The sequence below is a fragment of the Megascapheus bottae genome, unplaced genomic scaffold (genome assembly GCF_031878675.1).
Source record: "Megascapheus bottae isolate mThoBot1 unplaced genomic scaffold, mThoBot2.hap1 HAP1_SCAFFOLD_40, whole genome shotgun sequence".
NCBI lineage: Eukaryota > Metazoa > Chordata > Mammalia > Rodentia > Geomyidae > Megascapheus > Megascapheus bottae.
The window spans coordinates 5,153,287-5,175,897 of NW_028327715.1; the positions used below are offsets into that span (position 1 = coordinate 5,153,287).

General features: G+C 43.2%; 1 protein-coding gene across 1 annotated transcript in view; it reads right to left on the reverse strand.

Moving 5' to 3' along the window:
- The window catches only part of LOC150039411 (glutamate receptor ionotropic, delta-1-like), a 112,496-nt gene that overhangs the window by 55,195 nt on the left and 34,690 nt on the right, over nt 1–22,611 (reverse strand). Inside the window, 4 exon segments of the mRNA XM_090327833.1 lie at nt 4,963–5,071; nt 5,158–5,277; nt 6,600–6,761; nt 18,812–18,982. Of these exon segments, the coding sequence (XP_090183959.1) occupies nt 4,963–5,071; nt 5,158–5,277; nt 6,600–6,761; nt 18,812–18,982 (562 nt within the window).

Genomic DNA, 22,611 nt, shown 5'->3' on the forward strand with positions numbered 1-22,611 from the left:
TGTGTGTGTGTGTGTGTGTGTGTGTGTGCGCGTGTGTGTGTGTGTGTGTGCGTGTGTGCATTCTATTTGCAGTTATTTCTTTTTTCCTTCATCCCCATTCCCTTTGGCTTATCCCCTGTTGTCACTATTTTTAATTTTGGTATTCTTTGCCTTGTATATAAATTTATCTGACTTGGGAAAGAGAAGGGCAATCACAGAAATGGTGGGACAAAGGACAAAATAATGCAACAGAAATACTCACTAGACACTATGTTGGAAATGAACTTTACAATTTGTGCCGAGAGATGGGAGAAGTGATAGAAAATGAGGGAGGGATAACACTGCTCAAGAAGAAATGTGCTCATTCCCTTACTTATGTAACTGTAACCCTCTGCATATCAACTTTACAATACAAAGAAAGTAAAATGGAAAAAGATATGAGAAGAGGTTACCTTGCAGGTACAGACCTATTTCAAAGACTTGGGAGTGTGTCTCACACCTTAAGGATTAGCCCATTCACAGCCTTGGCTCAGCACATGTGCTCAAGCACCAATTCCTTCCTACCTTCTGATGCCCTCTGAAGGGTTGGACACACAATTGTCAGCCCCTCCATTCTTGCTGATAGCCCTCCAGAGCTCAGCAAATGTACTGTCCTGCTCCAGGGGGTTGGTGCCTTTAGCTCGGAATTATTCATAGACAGCAGAGTCTCGCACAGTGCCGTAAGGCATCTCTACTTGCTTGGACAGATCCTGGAATGTCCTGAAATGCCAGAAAAAGAAAAAGGAAAACAAGCAACAAAGCATGAGTATATACTGCATATCATACACTGCAAAGATGGGAATGGTCTGTGATTTCTTCCTAAGATCCAAGGCCCACCCAGACCCACTCACAACCATTGCCTAACAGCATAAGTAGCTCAGCCCAGAGAAGGGTTTTGTCATGTCTCTGCCTTCTACTGTAGCTAGGTTCCCTCAAAGATGCTGAACTTAAAGAACCAGTCTTTCCACTGAGCTTGAGGTATATAAGGAAAAAGTAGACAGGATTCCTGTTTTATCTAGATAAATACTGAGAATATAATATTAATTATTGAATGTTTCTGACCTGAACATTCAAAGAGAATGGAGAAGGAAATAGTCATGTTGGCGAGATTAATGATGATGATGACAATGATAAATGGCAGATACGGGCCACTGACATGTGGCACCAGTACAAGATAAACTCACACTAGGAGGCTAGATCAATGGAATGGCATTCCTGAAAAGATTTCAGATGTTTTAGAGCTCCAGTCAGTTACTGCTTTTGAGTACCAACCATCAAGCAACTTATTTTTATTTTTCTTGTGTGCATATACCCATACTAGACCTTGAACTCGGGGCCTGGATATTACCTTTGAGTTTTTGTGCTCAAGGCTAGCACTCTAGCTCTCCTTCTAACTTTTTGGGTGTTTACTTGGAGAAAAGAGTCTCACAGACTTCCCTGCCATGGCCAGCTTTGAACTATTATCTTCAGATCTCAGCTATGTGAGTAGCAAGGATTACAGACATGAGTTACTTGGACAGGGCTTATTTTTCTTTAATTATAAACTAAGAAACCTGGAGTTTTATTTGAAATTTCATGATCCTTAAGATTTTTTAAAAAACTTAAATAATTGTACAAAGGTTTTTCCGTTCAACAAGTCAGTTTTTGAGTACAATGCATCGCCAATATCATCCCTTTCCCTCATTCTCCCCCATCTTTCATAATCTCACCCATACCTTCATGTCACGGTAGCTTCAGTTTTATACATGTATATTGAATATAATGACTGATTTTCTGCCTTTCCTCTCTCCATTCATCTGTCCAAATTTTGATGGATATTTAAAGGATAGGGAAAGGAAAATAAAGCACTTTTGAAAGCACTGGCTTGTATAAGGAGGAGGCTCAGGTAGCTCCCAGCCAGGTGCATGTTGGGTAGAGTGCCTCCGGAAGGACTATCAGCAGCCTGAGGACAGACATCGGAGCTGGAGAACCTTCTTTTCAGAAGGAGACATGCAGATGCTCCTTGACTTATGATGTACTTATGTCCCAGCATACCCATCTTTTATTGAAACTATCATGAACTGGAGAATACGAACATCATACCTTAGCATTAATCTACCCAATATATGCAGACACTAACCTGTGATTGGATGAAATCCTCCCTGAAGCCTTCTTTTTAACAAAGGGTTAAATATATTGTGCAACTTATTGATTACTTGTATTTAAGAGTTGGGAAAAAATCATAATAAGTGCAGTCAGCCAGAACCAAAGAAACACAGACTCCATGGATTCCCTCATTTGTAATAATTAGTACATTGCTCAATAGCTATGTACATATGACCGTATAGGATGATGCTAAGCGAAACAAACTCCGGGATATGGAAACAAGGGTTTTTCTTTGTGAGTGTTGTTAATGTACTATGTGAAGTTATTTCTTTTTTTTCTTTTTTCCCCCTATGTTTTATTCCCTGTTGTCACTGTAACTGATTTATTTGAATTAGGGAAAGGAAAGGGATCAATGAAATGGTAAGACAAAGAAGAAAGGGTGAACCAATGTAATGGCAATACACATAAGAGAATATGTTGGAAATGAACTCTACAACTTGGGGGCTGGAGGAGGGAAAGTGGGAGAAAAACATGGGAGGGGGTAACAATATCCCACAAGAAATGTACTGTCTACCTTATTATGTATGTAACTATAACTCCTCTGTATATCACCCTGACAATAAAATTAAATTTTACAAAATTGATAGCACCACACACTGAAGAATGAGGGCTATGCTCTCTCACGATCACATGACTGACTGAGGAGCATTATACAAGAGGAATGGAAGTTTCTACTAAATGTTTTGTGCTAGCATACTATCAGAAAACAAAAGAAAGGAAAAGAGCCTGAAGGAGCCAAGGCAGGAAGGCAGGCAGGCAGGCAGGCAAGGCAGGCAGGCAGGCTGAATTTGGAAATATAATATAGCTACTAAGAGGGTCACTAACATGGAAGGATCATGTTTCAAGGCCAGGTGAGGCAACCAATAAGCTATATGTGGTGGTACAAGACTGTAATTCCAGCTATGCAGGATCCTCCTACAAGAAGGTGGTCTTAAAAGTAATTAGAGCAAAAATAAAATAAGATAAAAATAAAATAAAATAAACTCATACTGGGAGCATGGCTTAGCCTGTTGAGAGAATGTTACAGTTCTTATTTATAAAAGCAAAAATCATGGTGGCCATCCAATCTATCTAGCCAGGCTGTAATCTGATGACTCTGGGTGACTCACTGCCTGAGACTTCCCCCTAGGGTATTTAGTTAAAGAAAAGTATCCATTTGTTCTAGGAACAATTATCTTGCTTTCAATCTTTAAGAAACTACCGGGACTTTGCTATAGTTGTTTTACACACACACACACACACACACACACACACACACACACACACACACACACACACGCACGCACGCCCCAAGCATCACCTTTGCAGGGAACCTTTGAGCAGTCAGCACAGCAATCCCAGGTAAATTTTCCAGTTATTTCTTCTAGTGACTCTGGCTGAGGCAAGTGGCTGTAGCACAGCTCCTCCAAAGACTATCTTTGCACTCACTACCTTCACACCCCAACCCTTCTTTACATATGCCAACCACTCTGCTGTCTTTCCTCTCTTGCCAAGGTTTTATCTTTTAAGTCACTCTAGCTATCCAGCACCCTCTACCCAAAAGCCATAGCTTGGATCTGCCTTAAAAGGCTGACCTAAGCTGGTGACTCCCTTTCCTAGTTCTCTCCCCTTGCTTCATTCTGAAATGCCCCTGAGTCTGAATAACAAACATTTACCAAGGTAAATCCCATTTCCATGCTTTCTAGATAACTTCTTACCAGCCATAAGCTGCTAGGCAGACTAGATAACAACTGGGCTATGCAGTTATTAAGGGCAGATTTTAAAATGACAAAAAGATACATTTTAAAATAAAGCCCACTTGAAAATCAGCTTCCCTTCCAACTCAATTACATTCAGGCCTCCTGCTCAGAAGCTCCTTATACTGAGAGATGCCCGCTTCCTATTGGCTGCTGGGTCGTTTTGAGAAATGTTGCCTTGGCAACATGGAAGGCCCAGACACCTGACCCAGGAAGTGGAGGATGCAGTGTTTCTCCCTCTCAGACATCAGGAGTGGCCAGCAGGTTGCCAGCCTGGGGGTTCCAGTATCCACTACATGAGATGAGACAGGGACTCCACGGCCAACCCTGCCCAGACTATGGAGACCTTGAGATTCAAGATGAGTGAAAAGAAGGGAGGGAAACAGTGGGCTTCCTGATTTGTCACTGTGGCTGGTCAGGAATGGTGGTCTCAGCAGACAGATGACAAGCTGGGAAGTCTCTTTCGTACCACAGTAACTGAAGGCACTCTCCTGCCTTGACATCACTTTGCAAGACATAAGTCACTTTTCTTTAAGTCTTAATCCAATGCTCTGACTATCATCCACCGTCCCCCAAGCAAGGCTCACTGACCCAGGGCAGCCAGATTTCCTTGACACTATGCATCAGACTCTGGACCTACATGGTGACACAAGAGAACCATCTATATCCTGAATGGAACTACAAACAAATCTCCAGACTACTCCGAAATGTCAACAGGCCACATGTTTAAGTTATCAGATCACAACCAACTGTTGAGTCTCCTCGAATCGGTTCAGCCAACTCCTAACAATTATCTATTACATAAGGGCTATAATTCTCCACTTTCCCCCATGATATAGGGAATCCAGGCATCCTGTCTCGATTCTCTGATATCACGCCCCACCACCACCCCGTCCTTGGCTACGACCTCGGTTTCAGCTTCAGCCATAATTTACACTTGTCCCCACAGTTGGACTGACTTCACAGCTCGAGGGAAAATGCATTGATCTTTGAAACCAGCAAAGCAATTCCCCTAGTGAAGGGAGCAGGACTCAGGTCTTCCCTTGACATCTCAGAGACTCACTAGAGGTACTTCCTGTGTAGGAAAATTCGCGCCCATAAACACCAGCATCAACAGCACTGAAGCAGAAAGAGAGATGGGAAGAGAGATTTTCTTTGTCAGTGAACAGTTGCTGGGAATATAGAGACCCCCAGGGCTGTGGCTTTCTCTAATGGCACCATGGCAGAAAGGCTGGGATATGCAGTCCCTGGGACTTACCTTGCACATGTCTTTGCCAAAGGTCTCGCTGTAGGTGGTGCCAAGGATTTCAAAATGGACCCAGGGATTCGAGCTGTCCTCCTGAAATTCCATCACGCCTGTGAGGCCAGTGATATGACCCTGCAGGGGACAAGGGAAGGCCACTAGTGAACAAGGAAATTACGGGTAGAGTCAAAATATGAAGCAGGACCACCACTTCCCAAAGTATTTACAGGAGAAATCCCCAAGACTTGCACCTGTCATTCATACAGTGCACTGACAGTTCCTGCTACATGCCAGACACGGTGCTGTGAAATAAAGCAGTAATAGCATTTGTTCCTCCCAAGATATAAACTTCCCCTTGTGACCCAATGCAGGTGCTTCTTTTTTTCTGATGCCAGAAGGATCTCAAAGGTCACTGGGAACCATATTTGACACACAGCCTTAAGTTGCAGGGCAGTAAATGAGAGCATTACTTGGGAAAATATAGCTTTGTTACCTATGCCAGCTTGGAAAAATTTGTACCCATCCCTCCCCACACCCCAGCTTCAGCCTGAAATAAATCTATGCCACAGAGTCAACAGCACTGAAGGAGAAATATACAAATAAATAAGGCATGTTGTCAGAGGCAATACTAGCCCTGCTCTCTCTTTAGCAGCTTTGTGAGTTCCATAGGAAAAGCAGGGCAGTGAGGGCTATGGTGGTCTCATCCCCATCAGTCTTGTAAGTCTGGGGTAGGGTATCACTCAACCTTACCACCAATGAGTACTGAGAACACAGAGACTGAGCCCAGGAGAAGCCCAGCTTTATCCTAGGCTGCAGTAAATTCAAGCCACCACAGGAACATGTTTACTACTATCTAAGCCATGTGCAATTTATCGTAACTAAAACTCTTTAACACTATAGATTTCTCTAAATGCTCTTTTGAAAGCCTCTAAAAACCAATTCACTCTAACAAGTCTTGTGTGAATTACTCAATTTGTTTCAAACCCAGTCTTCTACCATGGCTTCAAGTGGAACATGGCCCGTGGGCAATGTATGTGCACAGGAGCACGCACGTACACACACATAAACATGCTGAGATCCCAGATGATTGGCACACGACAGCATCCACCAAAACTACCTCTGGTGTAAACAGTGGCAGTCTTTTTGGTGGCATAACAGACAGACAGAAGATAGGCATAGGCAGAGACATAGAATTGGTGGTGGTCTCCAACCTTTCTAAAACCAGGTCTCCTTGAATTAAAGTAGAGGCAGTAATAACACACATGCGTAGACGCAGCTCAGCCAGCTTTCAAATGTGGGGACAAGAAGAGTGACAAAATAGAAACCTGAAGAGAGGACTAAGGAGGCATATAAAGCGCTCAGTTTCAGATCAGTTGCTGCATGGACAGAGTGAGATTGTGAGGAGGGACCTGTCTCCAGTCTTGGCCCACCCTGGAAGTATACTCCTTTGTACACACCTTTTTGATGGTGTCTAGCATGGACCGCCCTCCATTCCATGGCTTGGTGGATTTCCGGATGCAATTGAGGCTGGCCATGCTATGCCACTTCCGGTCCTCTAACTTCCTGTGGAAGGCGTTGGCCAGCATGAGAACGCTGTCATACAGGTAGAGGTTGGAGATCTACAAAAAAAAGGAGCAATTAGACATTTTTCAATTGGTCCAATTCAGGAGAGAGGGGGAGAAGCCAGCAGAAAACAGCGATAGGAATTAAGACACGGTGATTGATAGCTATCCACCAGCCTCTGGTTCCCTGTGTTTCCTCAACAGCTCAGTCAGGTGGTAGAGTTCCAGAAAGTCAGACCTAACCCTCCAGGAACAAGATTGGCAAGCGGACTGGCACATCAACACAGAGAACCAGCAGGCACAACACCGTGACTGAGGCTTTCGAGCAGACAAGTAACTTGCTCAAGTAACATAAAGCAGAGAGAGAGGAGGGTTAAGAGGGTAAAATGAGGGCATGGCATGGGCAAAGGAAGTAAGTGGTGTAAGAAGGGGCCCTCCTAATAGGTCCTCAGGCTATCCCAGGACTCTTGAGAGATGATAGAGATTTGGGCTTGGGCACTGTGGCTGAGCTTTCTTGTTTAAGGCTGGCACTCTACCTCTTGAGCCACTGCTTCACTTCTGGCCTTTTAGATGCTGAACTGGATGTATGAGTCTCAAGGACTTTCTTGCTGGGTCTAGCTTTGAATGTAATCCTCAGATCTCAGCCTCTCAAACTGCTAAAATTACAAGTGTGAGCCACTGGTGCTAGGAAACAGTCTTTTCATGATAATTTAATCCTATGTTATAACTTAAAGCAGCCACAGAAGACATATCAGCAGATGAAGGCAGCTATGTACCATTAAAGCATTATTTTCTAGCCAAGCACTGGTTGCTCACAAACCGTAATCCTAGCTACTCAGGAGGCTGAGATCTGAGGATTATGGCTCAAAGCCAGCTGGGGAAGGAAAGTCCTTGAGACTTTGGTCTCCAACTAACCATTAAAATGGCTGGAAACAGATCTGTGGCTCAAGTGGTAGAGCACAAGCCTTGAGCAAAAAATGCTAAGGGACAGCGCTCAGGCCCTAAAATCAAACCCCAGGATACACTCTCTCTCTCTCTCTCTCTCTCTCTCTCTCTCTCTCTCTCTCTCTCTCTCTCTCTCTCTCTCTCTCTCTCTCTCTCTCTCTCTCTCTCTCTCTCTCTCTCTCTCTCTCTCTCTCTCTCTCTCTCACACACACACACACACACACACACAGACATAGAAAGACGGAGAGGTGCAAAGTCCATGCTGGACAGTCTAGGACATCTCACTCGTAACAATCAATGGTCAGTCAAAGTGTGTCAAAGGGACCAGTCAATGTACACCTAAACAGCAAGTAGCCTACTAAAAATATTTCACACAAACATCACTAGATAGAAATAGGAGACTATGTCAGCCTCACTGAACTCCTGGGAAGATCAAATAGGCTTCTTGGCCTGCAAGAAGAGGCCCTGTGATCTGCAGCCTTTCCTCCTCCACCAGTCCCCACACCTCAGGCATATTCTTTGCCTTAACTTCATTTCTCACCCGCCTTGACTCTGGGTGCCTCAAATGTTAAGCCTCAGATGAGAAGCTTTGTGGCAGGAATTACCCTCCAAAACTGAAGCTCAAGTCCATAGGAGCCAAAGAGAAGGAGGACAAAGCATCAGGCCTGGTACAAAGCTCATGCCAGCTCCAAGGGCCATTTTCACCATGACGCAGCCAAACAGAACTGACTGTTTCCCCTGCAGGTGCCCTTCTGTCCTGACCATCCCTGGAGACTCCTGTCCTGTCTAGAAATGTCCACTTTCCTTGCCGTGGTTATCATGGGACCCATGTGTGGTGCCTCTGCATACCACTTACATGAATGGGAAGTGGGTGGAGGAAAGACAGCTCTCATGGTAGAGACAGGGTGTGTCTGGGTAACTGATCAACCCTGACCCAAAAGCTTGGTCTCAGGCCAAAGGGCTATCTATAGTGCATTAGTGTCTGGGCTGTTCCTCTGAAGACCTGCATAACACAGGTGCTTACATGACAACCAAGTCTAGAATTGCTCCCACCTGGGAACTTGACTATCCCACATGGACCCCTGTCACAGAACCATGTTCCCAGTGAGCAAGACTAAACCCGACCCACTTTCTTCCATGGCACTCCTCAGAAGCTACCACCACAGCATAGACATACTTTTGCCCTTTAAATATAAAGCTATAAAGGAGAAATTTTTATAAGGATATGTAAGGCTTGGTATGTATTTAGGTGCTTTCAGTGTTGGTTTTTCTTTTTGCTAAAAGAGTAATAACTCAAAGCTGAGAGTCCTTGATGGTCTGAAAATTTCTCAAGACATTTGTGAGACTCTCAGTGAAAGTAAAACTAAATCGCTTAGTGCTCTTTAGTTAGCTAGGACCCTTCGACCTCCACCCCTACCTGAATACCACTTATACATTATCAGCGCAAGCACACAGCACTGCCTCATGTTTAGCCAGACTAGCACTTGATTGAATTTCTCTCCCCTCCCAGCATTTCTATTCAGGACGAACTAAAGCGCTCAGCAAATACATGAATGCAGAGAGGCTTGCAATATAGAAGAAAAAGCAAACATGACTCAGAAAGGCCAAAGGAAGCCCTTCGTCCTCCCACAAGTGTGTCTGCTTGGAAGAAAGAATGAATTCTAGTTCAAAGGAACAGTCTTGAGCAATGCTCTTTTCCAGGCATGGATAAGCCTTCCCACCTCCCCCATATCACCCTTTTCCATGGGCTTCTACACATTGTCAGTTCATAAATGTGTTTACCTCACCAAAATCTGAGGGTTTTTTTTAGCTCTTCCTAGTTAATGTTTGATAGATATGTACATAATGAATAGGCATATGCATGGATAGAAAGATAGATGGGTGGATAGATGGGTGAGTGGGTGGATGGATAGATAGGTGATAGATGTGTAGATTAATGAGTAGATGAGTAGGTAGATGGATATGTAGGTGATGGATGGGATGTAGGTGGATGGATAGATGAGTAGATGCGTGGGTGGTTGAGTAGGTGATGGATGAGTGGATGAACACATGGATAGATAGGTAATGGATAGGTTAGTGGCTGGATGGATGAGTGGGTGAATAAATGGGACGGGACGGTGATGGATGGATAGGTAGATGGATGGATGGATAAGTGGTAGAGGGATGGATGGATAAGGTGATGGATTGAGTTTTGGATGGACAGCTAGATGCATAGTTGATTAGTAGGTGGATTGATGGACGATTAGTCCTTAGGTGAATAGGTGATAGATAGACATATAGTTAGAAGAGTCTGGGTGAAAGTACAGGTGGTAGAGTGGATAGATTTTTGTGCTTAAAAGGTACAACTTAACCCAAGAAAGATTTGCTGTCTCCAACTTGGACTTGGAAGGGAGTTTCCTTCATTTGTATCTCATGTAAATTCTGAATAAAATGGACAATATAGGAAAGCCCAGATCATATTGCTCACCAGAGGAAGAGGGTTCTATAATACTACGAACCATGTTTTTGACAGGGACTTAGCATAGACCAGCTGAAGGCCACACATTTGTACTTTGGGCTGGCAGAGCCATGGGAGCTGCTCTTCCAATGATACCACCCAGATGTTCAGAGAAGCTGGAAATAGCAGGTAGAATATGTCTGGCATAGTCTAGCCTAGCGTCTATAGCAGGCACTGTGTTTGGTACCAAGTTATTCTGACCCATTGCCCACCTGGGCTCAGAGGCTGCAGCCCTGGGAAGCCCCCCAAAGTCCTCTTTAAATTGACACTGCTGCAGCAGGCAGCCTCATTCCATTCTCAGGGGAGAATGGAATTTTTCTCATATCTGCACATTCTCCCTTTTCATTTTGAGCTGTGGTCATAATTCCACAATGCATCCCACAAGCATTGCTCTGGTGACTTCCATCCTCTCCAATTCTCCTCCCGACCCTTGTCTCTCACCCTATGCCTCTCAAGCCCTGGGATCTATTCACAGTGCTATTCTCTCTAGCAACAACATATTTCCCAACTTTTAGGAATTTGTGAGAATTAAAAGACAGAGTATTTTTACAGGGCTCACAATCTGAATTCTAACTATTAAGAAGGCTGACATCTAAGGATCAAAGTTCAAAGCCAACCCAGGCAGGAAAATCCAGGAGACTCTTATGGACAGATAACCATGGAAAAGCTGTAAGTAGAAGCTGTGGCCCAAGTGGTACAGCAGCATCCATGAGTGAAAAAGCTAAGTGACTATGCTCAAGCCATAGGTTCAAGCCCTAGTACCAGCACAAAAAAATAATAGAGAGGGAGGGAAAGAAAGAAAGCCAGAGAGGAGAGACTAATAGAAAGAATGTATAAAATGCCTAACAATAATTTGCATGGATACATTATTGCTCAGTAAATGTTTGTGGAACTAATGAAGTTGAATGACGAGTTCTACATCTGTTCTTAGAAGCAAATACCAAATTAAAGAACTCTAAAGATACTTGCACAGAGGTTGCCTCTTCTTGGAACGTGGATGATGGTGGATTGAGGCCACACGAGGGAAAGGTACAGGAGCTGGGTATAGATACATTCTGTGTGGCTCCCCTCACTCCAAGTCAGAATCACAAAGCATATGCCTCCATGAGATGGCAGGATCCTGAAGAGGCTGAATTTCAAACTTCATTTACCCATGTCACTATGTCCTCATGGAGGAAACAGAAAAGGGAGGACACATCTCTGGGAGGTAGGAGAAGTTATCAAGGAACTCTTGCTGGGAGTTAGCAGTTCTTGAGAAGCCAGGTGGAGCTACTCAGCTGTTGGAGAATTAGAATCCAATCCATACACATCGACTGACACCCGAAAGACAGAAAAAAACAGAATTTGAGTTTTCTTAAGAGTTTTCCTCAGAACTCTTGTTACATCTGTTAACTGCATTTTATTAAGGAACCTGTCAACAGAAACAAAGCCTGTTAGTAAGACCATTAAGTGGACCATGATAAGAAGGTAAGAATGTACTTAATAGTCAGGTCCTAAGAGGAATGAGCATAGAGATGACAGAAAGGCCAGCAGGATACAGAGATGATGGAGCACTGGGAAAGGAGGCATGGTGTTCACTAATATTGAATACTCCAAGCCAGAAGGACTTAGAGGCTGTTGATGTCACTGCATTACAAAAATTCACTGAGATTCTAGATTCTAGAATACTGTAATAGCATACCATTGATGGGCTGATATATAACCTACAAAATTCTGTTTAGGAGAATGGACTTCCAAGCTCAAAGGTTATCAGAGTTATTGTCTGGTGGAAGGCCTATTTCTTGACTTTCAGAAGATGCCTTTTTGTTGGGTCCTCACGTGGTAGAAGCGAAGAGCTCTGGTTCCTTTTAGAGAGTAATAGGTCCATTTCTTTCTTTCATCATTTTTTTCTCCTTTTTCTTGTGCTAGACCTGGGGCTTGAACTCAGGGCCTGGGTGCTATTTCTGAGCTTTTTCGCTTAAGTCTAGAATTCAACACTTAAGCCATGGCTCCACTTTCAGCTTTTGGGGTTTTCAATTGGAGGTTAGAGTCTCAAAGACTTTTCTGCCCAGACTGGCTTTGAACTGGCTCTGAACAGGTCTCAGCTTCTAGATTAGTTAGGATTACAGGAGTAAGCCATAAGTGTCTAGTTTGACCCATTTCTAAGATCTGTAGTTTGATGACCTCTTTTTTTTCACATATGCATTAGGTCATAAAAGTTGGCTCCATCTCCTGACTCCATCAACTTGGGGATCAGGTTTCAACATACGGAAGTTGAGTGGATACAATATTCAGATACTCCCTAACAGCTTCTTTGTGTAGCTGAGGATTTATTACCTTATTAGTTCAAGAAATGACTTACTCCCTGTCTGGGCAAGGACATAGCAGGTGGAGGATAGCCCTTTGAAAGCCCAGATGCCCATTTCACTTATTGCAATACAGATTAGGACCTGAGGTCATGAAATATCAGCCCTTACATGATATGTGCTGAGCTCGTCCACAGAGCTCATCCAAGCCCATTTGATGAAGGCAGCAGATGCCAGAATCTATCCACCATCAGCCAGGAAGACAGAGGTCCTGGCTAGACAGGAGGATGCGCCAGACTGTCTGCCTCCCAGGCACTGAGGCTTGTCTTCCCCATAGTAAATCTGTGACTCCAGTGAAGACTTATAAGGGCACTTTAGCTGTGTCCCTGTCTGCTCTAAGGGATCAAGGATAGTTATGCACCTGCATTATCATCCCTGAAGGTATAAGATGCTGAATGGTCAGCCAAGGTCAAAACCACAGAGACCAGTTGCATCTTACACCAGACCATTATCTTCCTGAACCAAAAGCTGGATATGCGGGAAACATTTTCATCAAGAAAGGCTCTTCCCTTCCTCCAGGCTTCTAAAGAGCCTGGAGTCTCTGCCCTCCATCATTAATCAAGCAAAGTGGGCTGTTCAGGAGATATCTCAGAGGCAAACAGCAGCCACTGACCTTTGACAGGATCTTCAGACAGTCTCTGGTTAGCCAGCAATGTCAAATAAGCAATGGACAGTAGGCCCAGGGGGAGGGGCAATCTGACATCCAGATGCCACAGCTCAAGGAAACCATCCCCAGGCTAGATCTTCATGTCAAACTGCTGCCAACCAACCTGTTCTGAGCCTGGCCAGAGGCTAGAGCAGATGGTGGCAGAGGGCAAACGGGAGGCAGGAGGCTCGCTCACCACTGAATCTGAAGGAATCTGTCTGTACCCAGGACTCCCATTGTACATGTGGCCACCTGAAGTAGAACAGCACAACTCTGTTTACCTGGGCACTGGTCTCTGACACACACCACCCTAACCTGCCTGTCAAATGCGCCTGTAGGATCTTTACAATTAATGAAATATTGAAAGTGACATCAAATCCAAGTCTCTGGAGAGAAGGTAGGGATGCTGAGGATGGCTTTCTATGACAAATCAATAGAAACCTTGTAGAATATAGAAAGCTCTAAAGATTAGGGATCAGAGCCAGGCACAAATGGCTCACATCTGCCATCCAAGTTACACAGACAATGAAACCTGACTATCATAGTTTGAAACCATCCCCAGAAGAAAGTCCTTGAGATTCATGGGGCATGAACTCTGGGCCTGGGTGTTGTCCCTGAGCTCTTTAGCTCAAGGCTACCGCCCTACCCCTTGAGTCACAGTTTCACTTCCCATTTTCTAGTGGTTAAATGGAGATAAGAGTCTCATGCTTTAGTGCCCAGGCTGGCTTTGAACCTTGATCTTCAGATCTCAGCCTCCTGAGTAGCTAGCATTACAGGCGAGAGCCACTGCACTAGGTCCTTGAGATTCTTATGTCTAGTTGATCACAAAAAATAAAAGCAACAACAACAACAACTTTAAAAAGCCACAAGTAGAGCTGTACCTCAAGTGGTGGAGTGATAGCCTTGAAATAAACAAGCTCAGGGACAGGACAAATGCCCTGAGTTCAAATCCCAGTATCAGCAAAAAAACAAATAATCAAGATTGGTTAAGAAGGGAGGGGAAATGAAATGCTTTAATAAAATGACTATATGGGGTGAGGATGATTCCACCAAACCATCAACAACATTTAAATGCATAAAAAAAGAGGAATTTCAACTCCTGGGGAATATTCGGTAACAATACTCTATTAGCCCCTTCAGCTTAATTCTTGGTCATAGTGGCCAGATGATATAGGTTACCTCATTTGCTGGTCATCCTTCAGAAACACATTTGAATATAAATGGAGTGGCAATGTGATAATTACAGACCTGAAGTCTCAGGGAAATGCAATTCTGAAGATAGGGTGCTATACAGAGTCTCTTTGGAGCAAGGCTGACTGTGAAATCTCAGCAAAAGTCTTGGGGTTCTGAGGGACCAGTTATCACTTTTATTACTGGCTGAGTCAGACAAGCCCTAAACTAACTTGTCAAGAAAACAAGAATGAGAAACACTGAATTCAGACACTGCTTTGTAAGGAAAAATAAACAACAACCCTGGCATGCTGGAAAATAACAATACTTTGGAAGCCATGAGAAGCCACTTATTTAGATATTTTTCTTCCGAAGGACTTGCATTCTACTAAACAGCAACCAAATTGATTTGCTATAATAGTTCTTGGTGGGTGTTCAAACACAGATAGCCCTGACCACAGGCTTAATAGAGGAAGATAGAGTTTCTGAGGCCAGTTCAATTCAGTGGAGAAGCCAGAAGATGAATGAACTTGCAGGAAAAAAATATACTCCATTCTTTTTATTTACTTGTTCATTTTTATTTTTTGTACCAGTACTAGGGCTCAAATTCAGAACCTGGGTGCTGTCTGTTAGCTGTTTTTACTGAAGTCTGGAGCACTACCACTTGAGCCACAGCTCTACCTCTAGCATTTTGGGGGAGTTTAATTGGAGATAACAGTCTCAGACTTTCTTGCCCAAGCTGACTGGTTTCAGTACGGGACCCTCAGGTCTTAAACCTCCAGGGTAGCTAGGATTAGTGGTTTGAGCCATTCGCACCCAAAGATTCCTGAACTACTGTCATACCAAGAGCGATCTGGGGAAGGCACTAAGATGGACTGAGAAGCTCCATTTCTGGGAGGATTTTCATTAATTTTGTCAAGACAAAGTTAATAATCCGTGGCATCAATTTTTTCCCCTTCAGTTGGCTGTTCTAAACATCTTAGAGTCTTCTCGATAAATCTCACAGCTAGAGGCTAGTAGAAATTAGTTTGCCTTCTACACTGTCATTAGAGAAGAAAGAAGTAATCATACCTGAGGAAACTTGAAGTGATTGGCTTGTAAATGAGAATCTACAAGCTTCCCAAGTTTCAGGAGGAGTAAATAAATCTCATTCCCCTCTCTGCCCCCATCATATCCCCCATTTGAGAAAGAAAATGCACCAGAGATTTCCTTAAGAAAGTGTTTTACATGGATACTTCTACATACCATTTGACTTGTATCAGGCCCTACATTTTTAACACGTTTACCCAAGAATCCCCTATGGAGGGCCTTCAAGAAACAGGGTCTCCAATGAAGAGTTACATGGGAATCAACAACATGGCCTGTCCTCTTCCAACCTGTGACTGAGCATCTGTGGAACTGACATGGATAAAAGAGAGATGATAAAGCTTGAGACAGAAGCTGAGAAGATAGGAGCTACTCTTCTATTATGATAATCCTTTTAAAAATATGCTTAGGAAGAAAATGGAACATATTATATAGTTAGCAATATGCAAACTAGGTATGAATGATAGACAAACATATGCAGGTATACGTAAATATGCATAATAGCTAGGTAGATGATAGATAGATAGATAGATAGATAGATAGATAGATAGATAGATAGATAGATAGATGCATGCATACATACATGGATGGATGGATTGATGGATGGATGGATGGATCGATGTATGGATGATGGATGGATAAACAGCCATGTTCATCCTTTTCATGGAAACTCTGAACATACATTCCTCCTGCCTCAATGACAATGATAATGGTAATAGTTCTAAATGTTTTCCACATGTTCTCTCACTTAGTTTTCATGATGACACTTGGGGATAGGTAATATTCTAGTCACCACTTGACAGAGCAAAACACAGAGGCACAGAATGACAAATAAATAACAATCATTAAGTGGTTCGTAACTAGAGTTAATGGGATTTGAGCCCAAGCAAATCTGGCCCTTGTCCTGCTGCTGCTATGGCTGTAACTCCAAGATCTCTCTGATCTTTTGCTTTTCAATTTTTCTCTTTGTTTAGCTCCTGGAACAGAGAAGGGTAGGGGACCCCAGAATTCCTAGTTGGATAATTCCGTTATGTCTTTGGGGATATATGTCATATCAGAAAGCCCTCACCTGGACCTGGCCCCTCAGCCAGCCTTCTAGTCTTCCGTGGCCAGATTGTTTGCATCCAATGTGCCTGCTATAAACCCACTTCGTTTTATATTTTTGTCTGTAGGAAACAGATTCATTACATACTTCAACATGAAACACTGTCAACTCCCCGCCCTAGACTATGTCACCCACTTTTGTGCAACAGGAAGTGATCCCTGAAGATGGAGTGTGGTTTGAGTAGCAAGAACTGGAGATGTGGATAGAAGGACAGAGGTACAGCCAGGGAAGAGATGGTTTAAGACTGGAGAGGGATGAAGCCATTCAAAGGGTTGAAGAGCTGGAGAGGCCTTCCAGGGAGTTGGAGGTGCACATGCTTTCACTTCGTTCAGGGCAAAGGTTTCTCCTCTCATTATGCATCGAGAAGGGCAGGCACACAGTGTGGACCCCTTGTCTAGTGTCACATTCATCCACATGGAGAGCAGAAATGACACATGAGCAGGATCACTGTTACAGTATACTTGGTCATTGTTATTTCTTAAATAGGCCAGAGAGAACAAAAGCAAAGCAGAACAAAAATGTAAAATTTTTACCAAAGGCCTTTCTGAGCTATGAGTACAAATTCAAGTTCAAATTCATGGTCCATGAAGAGGCTACTCTCTTGCCAACCCTTTACCACTTCAGTCCCAGACATTCCATCCAGCCCATTCGGCTGATTGGTTATACCTTGGAGCGGTGGACACCAAGAGAGGGCATTTATTCCACCTAAATTCAGTTCCTGCTGTCTTTTCCAGCCATTGAGAACCTATTTCTCCTGTGTACTATCTGCTGAGCCATGTTTCCTCCCCTCTCCTGATATAAAATAGCATCGTGGGTTCAATGTTTTGGCAAATTATGTATGTTATCAACCCATTTGAAATCCTAATAACTTACCCCTTGAAATGTGAGACCTCCTTCCCCAACCCCTCCACAATAATATTGACATCAAAGATGTCCTGTGAGTGGCTGAGACTCAGCCAACTCTGACCTGAACCTGGATAACTTGAGCCTCAGCATTCAGAAGATGTGCTAGGGAAGTTCCAAGTTCCTTAGCATATGTTCTGTGTCCATATGAGTGACTTCTTACAAGAAAGAGCACAAAGCCATTCTCCACCTCTAGCCCTGCCCAATAAACCCATCCCTTCAAAAAGTCAATAACAAGGCCTGAGAAACAGCAATCTCTTCCCCACGAAGGTATAACGTTCTCCTTTTTTTGGTGCCAGTCCTAGCGCTTAAATCAAGGCCTGGGTGCTGTTCCTGAGCTTTTGTATTCAAAGCTAGTATTGAAGGTATGACTCTTAACAAACTTTCCTGCTGGGCTGGTTTCAAACCACAATCCTCAGATCTCAGCCTCTTGAGTAGCTAGGATTATAGGATTATAGCCACCAGTGACCAAGAGGTATAACTTTTAAATACGAGAGGCCCAAATTTATTTTACACATGTGTGTCAATGGACTCCCCAAGAACTACAGTGTAAATAGGTGTCTGTATCTAGCTTTGCCAACTCAGGGGATTCTCAGTTTTTATAAATGCTATTTTGCCCATTTATTTTCTACTTCTTTCACTATCAATGAGCATGATTTTCATTTGCTTGTTTTGAGACTTACACACCCTTTTTATTTTCTTTAGGTCTTAGGTTCATTTACCTTTGAATTTTTTGTCTTTTTCTTTTCTCTTTTTAGTTTATTCTGTGGGTATTACAAAATATAAATTCTTTTGTTAAAAGTGTGGCTATACATATAGGATGATGCTAAATGAAAGAACCTCCAGGATATAGAAATAAAAGCCATATAATGTATGATTGTTGTCCTTAATGTACTATGTAATTTCTCATCTCTTTTGCTGTTCCTTGGTTATCTCATATTGTTACAGTATTTCACCTTGTTATCTGATATATTGTATATATGTTTATTTGTTTATTTGAAATAGGATAGGGAAGGGGGAAAAAGAAGATGAGGTGCTGGGGTGGGGGGAGGGAAATGGGGACCAAAATATGAGAAAGGGTATTAATGTTTGTGAAGCAATGTACCTTCTATCTGGCAAATATAATGTAACCCTTCTATTAATTACAATAAATTATATATGTAAAAAAATACTAGAGGCCCCCTGTGTGCTAGCATTTCCTGCTTGCTAACAACAAACATAGTGGCCTGCTGACACTGTCCAGCTGACTGGTTTCAATTTTAGCAAATGACAGAGGTCTTAGTAATTAAAAGTGGTTGGCAATAGCATTCAGCTCATACCCAGGAAACCCCAGAACATTTTGGGCCACAAGCCAAGGGTGTAAGTGAGATGTACCCCCACCCCCCACGGAATTGTATATCCCACACTGACCTGGAGCATCTGGAGGTAGCCTTCCTGAGGGTCACAGAGCAGAGAAGAGATACGGTGGTTGTTCCTCATGCATTTCTGGTTGTCCTTTGCAGATGGGAAGATTTGCCGGACCACCGTCATTCTTCCAAGGGCACTGTGGACCAGATCCAGGATCTCGGGGTCACTGATTTCCTACAGAAATAATCACATCTGTGCTTACTATCAATTCATGAATAATTTGAAAGAGATCAAGGGATGAGGCTCAGGTCACACATATTCTTATTTATTTACAACAATACTTGTTAGCCCTTAGGTATACACAGAATTGTTTTAGCTTTTCCTCTACACCAGAGGGGGTGGAAAAAAAAATAAAAACATGTCAGAGGCTAAAAGATGTCACAGGCTGGTTTCCACAGGTCAAGATTTTAGCAACCGGTGTTGTCACAGCTCACAGTAGATACAAGTAGGCATTACTTAGCCAGATGTACTGCTGTATTTTCTATTGGGAGTCACCAGCCTGATGTAATCAGGGAAAGCCAAGTTTCTCTGACTTGATTAGCCAAAACACAATGTCTTCCCTAGAATTCTTTCCTACTTAGATTGTTGGGGTTTCTTCCAATAAAAAATTCACAACCATATCCATTTGTTCCACAAAAATCTACCCATCATCCTGTATGGTGTTTGTTCTATATTTAACACTAGTGATACAACAGGAGTCACCCACAGTCCTGTCCCAAGAACCTCTCCTTTTCCATTACTAGATGAAATATATACCGAGTGTCTCAGAGACTGAAACACCAATGATACTATTCATATGCCTTTGTTTATTTGATGCTTACAACAACCCTAGAAATGCAGTGAAGTATATTTTAGTATCATTCCATTTTGCCTTCAGGTGGAGACATTGCAAAAGGAGGGGCCTTCAGAGGCCATGAGAAATGTCTCACATACTGAACTTGAAGCTGAACTTACTAGGCACAGTGTTTGCATATGTGTGGGCAGAGTACAGCCGGGAAGGTTGTGGTGCTACACTGGCTGCAGTACAGGGCAGAAAAACTCTGTTCAGGGTGGAACCCTCACCAGATGTGCAGAGCCACAGGCTCCACCGGCCTGGGGTGGTCCTGGGGTGGGGACATTTGTGATCAGAGGGGGTTGATCATAAGTAGGATCAAAAATAGGTTTTGAACCCAGGACCCCAACAGAGGTATATGGGGTTCACACACCCAGAATGCTATAAGATGACAATGAATACACATCAAGCACTCCATGAATGGGACAGGAATAGTTAGGTTAATTGAAGTCTCAGCTCATGGTCTCCACTGGCAGCTGGTTACAAGTGAAGACTTTACCTATGCATAATTGTATTTTAAAATGAGCTTTAAATTTTTCTCCTTACAGATCACCCAAGCTGAAATTCTATAGTGGTGTAAATAGAGCTAATGAGGTTAGAAATTAATGATGGCTGATGACGCATTCCGAAAGTAGTTAGAAATTAGTGATCATTTAAACCACAGCATAACGTTTTCAAGGGCAAGACAGTAAACAATGTATATAGGATGGGTCTAAGGAAACATGTCGGGGAAGGGTTACAATAGGTTAAAGTCCCATGCTGAATCAGGAAGAGAGTTGTGGCATACAAAGAGTTGTGGCATAATCTGTAATCTCCAAGAAGGCTGGCCTGCAGAGATCACATCAAGTTAAATTATCCAAATTTTTCATGCTGTTTTTGTGCTAGAATCTCTCAAGACAATGTTCCAGACAAGTCTGTTTGAAGGAAGATGAACTTGCTAGATTGGAGAAATAGACAATCCAAGGTAAGAAGACTAGTTATGCAGAACAGACCCAGAACACAGCGGGTTTCAAGGAGCACAGTAAAGGATAAAGCTGAATCCGGATATACATGGTCAGCTCTGCCCCAGCCACTCTTGGGACCAAGGCCCTACCCTGAGCACAGACAGAGGATGAGAGAAATCACACCCTCATATCATCAACCTATCCAGGTACACCAGCTATCTACTATTCCAGAAACCATATGAAAGTGAGGAGCTAGGTACTGGTCACTTATACCTGTAATCCTGACTTAGGACACTGAGATCTGAGAATCCAGATTCAAATCAAGCCCAGGCAGAAAAGCGTATGAGATTCTTGTCCAATTAACCAGAGCAAAGCAGAATGGTGGTGTGGCCCAAGTGATAAAGCACCAGCCATAACAAGAAAAGAAAAATGCTAATCAAGAGCATGAGGTGCTGAGTTTAAGACATAGTACTGGCATAGAAGGAGGATGAGGAAGAAGAAAAAGAGGAGAAGGAGGAGGAAGAGAAGGAGGAGGAGTGGAGGAGGAGGAGAGAAGGAGGAGGAGGAAGAAGAGGAGGAGGAAAAGAAACAAAGAAAGAAATTGAGAAGCTTCTTATCTAAAAATTGCATGATATCATGAAACACCACTTCAATTTCCCATAAAGAAGTGAATCAGAGCTAGCACCCCTCAGAGGGGAAATGGGTGTGTCTCATATTATTTCTTTTTTCCCACATCTTGAGGAGGCTATTACAGGACAGTCATTTTCCTAGAAGTCCTTTTATAAAATTTCTCATGTTTCCTCATTTTCAAAAGCAAATCTATAGACCCCGGTAGACCCTGGAAACCTGGGAGTTGACTTACAAGACAGCCTAGAACAACCATTGTCTCTCCTGGCAATTCACAAGCCCTGGGGGAATGACTCTGTGAACCAAGGGGTAGGAGTCTTCTCAGCTTCCCTGATCTGCCCTTTCCTTCTGCCTTCCCAGGACTTCTAAAAGACTTGGCACAGCGTCCTGCCAAGCCATTAACTACCATATGCCTTCCACCATGAGAGTCTGTTGGAACGTGTGGACCATCCTGTGTCACCTGGCCTGGCTTGAATCCACTCGATCTCTGCTTGCTAGTTGTTCCTACACTCCCCCTGGACTATTCCTCTCTCTCCAGAAACATGTCCAATCTGGGAACCCATGGTAATAAATAGCCCCCACTTCTTTCCCTCTTCCCAGTTCTGAGTCTATCTGATCGGTCCATTCTGGCAGCAATATGGCAGGCCCTGGTCCTGTCCCAATGTATCTGCTAGGCCCCTAGGGTAGCACTGAAGTTTTTCTCACTCCTGCCCACTAGTTCCTATCTGATATCTCTGGACCACAGTGAGAGGCCCCCACTTCCGAATCATCCTATGGAGACACAGGGTAATTTAAGCATTCAATTAAAACAGAAAACATTTTCCCTTTGTACCAGGAGAAAAATCTTCCCCCCACCCCACCAAGGACTACAGTTGATGAGAAAAGAAACAAGCCACTGGGTAACACAGCACTCTCAGAAGACAGTGAGGTAACAGAACACATCAGACACAATGCTCACTGGAATGCACAAGCAAAATCATTCCGTATTTCTCTTCAACAATGTGAGCTTCCCATGACCAGCTAATGTGGGCCATCTAATGTGTCAGTGTGTCAATGGCACATTAGTCTCATTCTGTCTTTCTTTGTGCTCTTCTAGTTCGCTCCAGCCACATTGTTTTATAAACTGCACATGTGCCTTTGTACTAAGTATCCATTAGCATATTGGTTAGACTTTATTGACTAGACTTCAAGCCTTACATGTGACAAAATTCTCTTTCTGGGGTACATTACTGAGTTTCTTTTCATATTGAATTGTGGTTATAGACTCAGTTTTGTTTTATTTTTTTCCATTAATAGAAAAAACATTTTTATCTTATTCAGGGTTTTGTGTCTTTTGAACTCAGGGACTCATGCTTGTTAGGCAAGCACTCTAACACTTAGCTATGCCCCCAGCACTTATT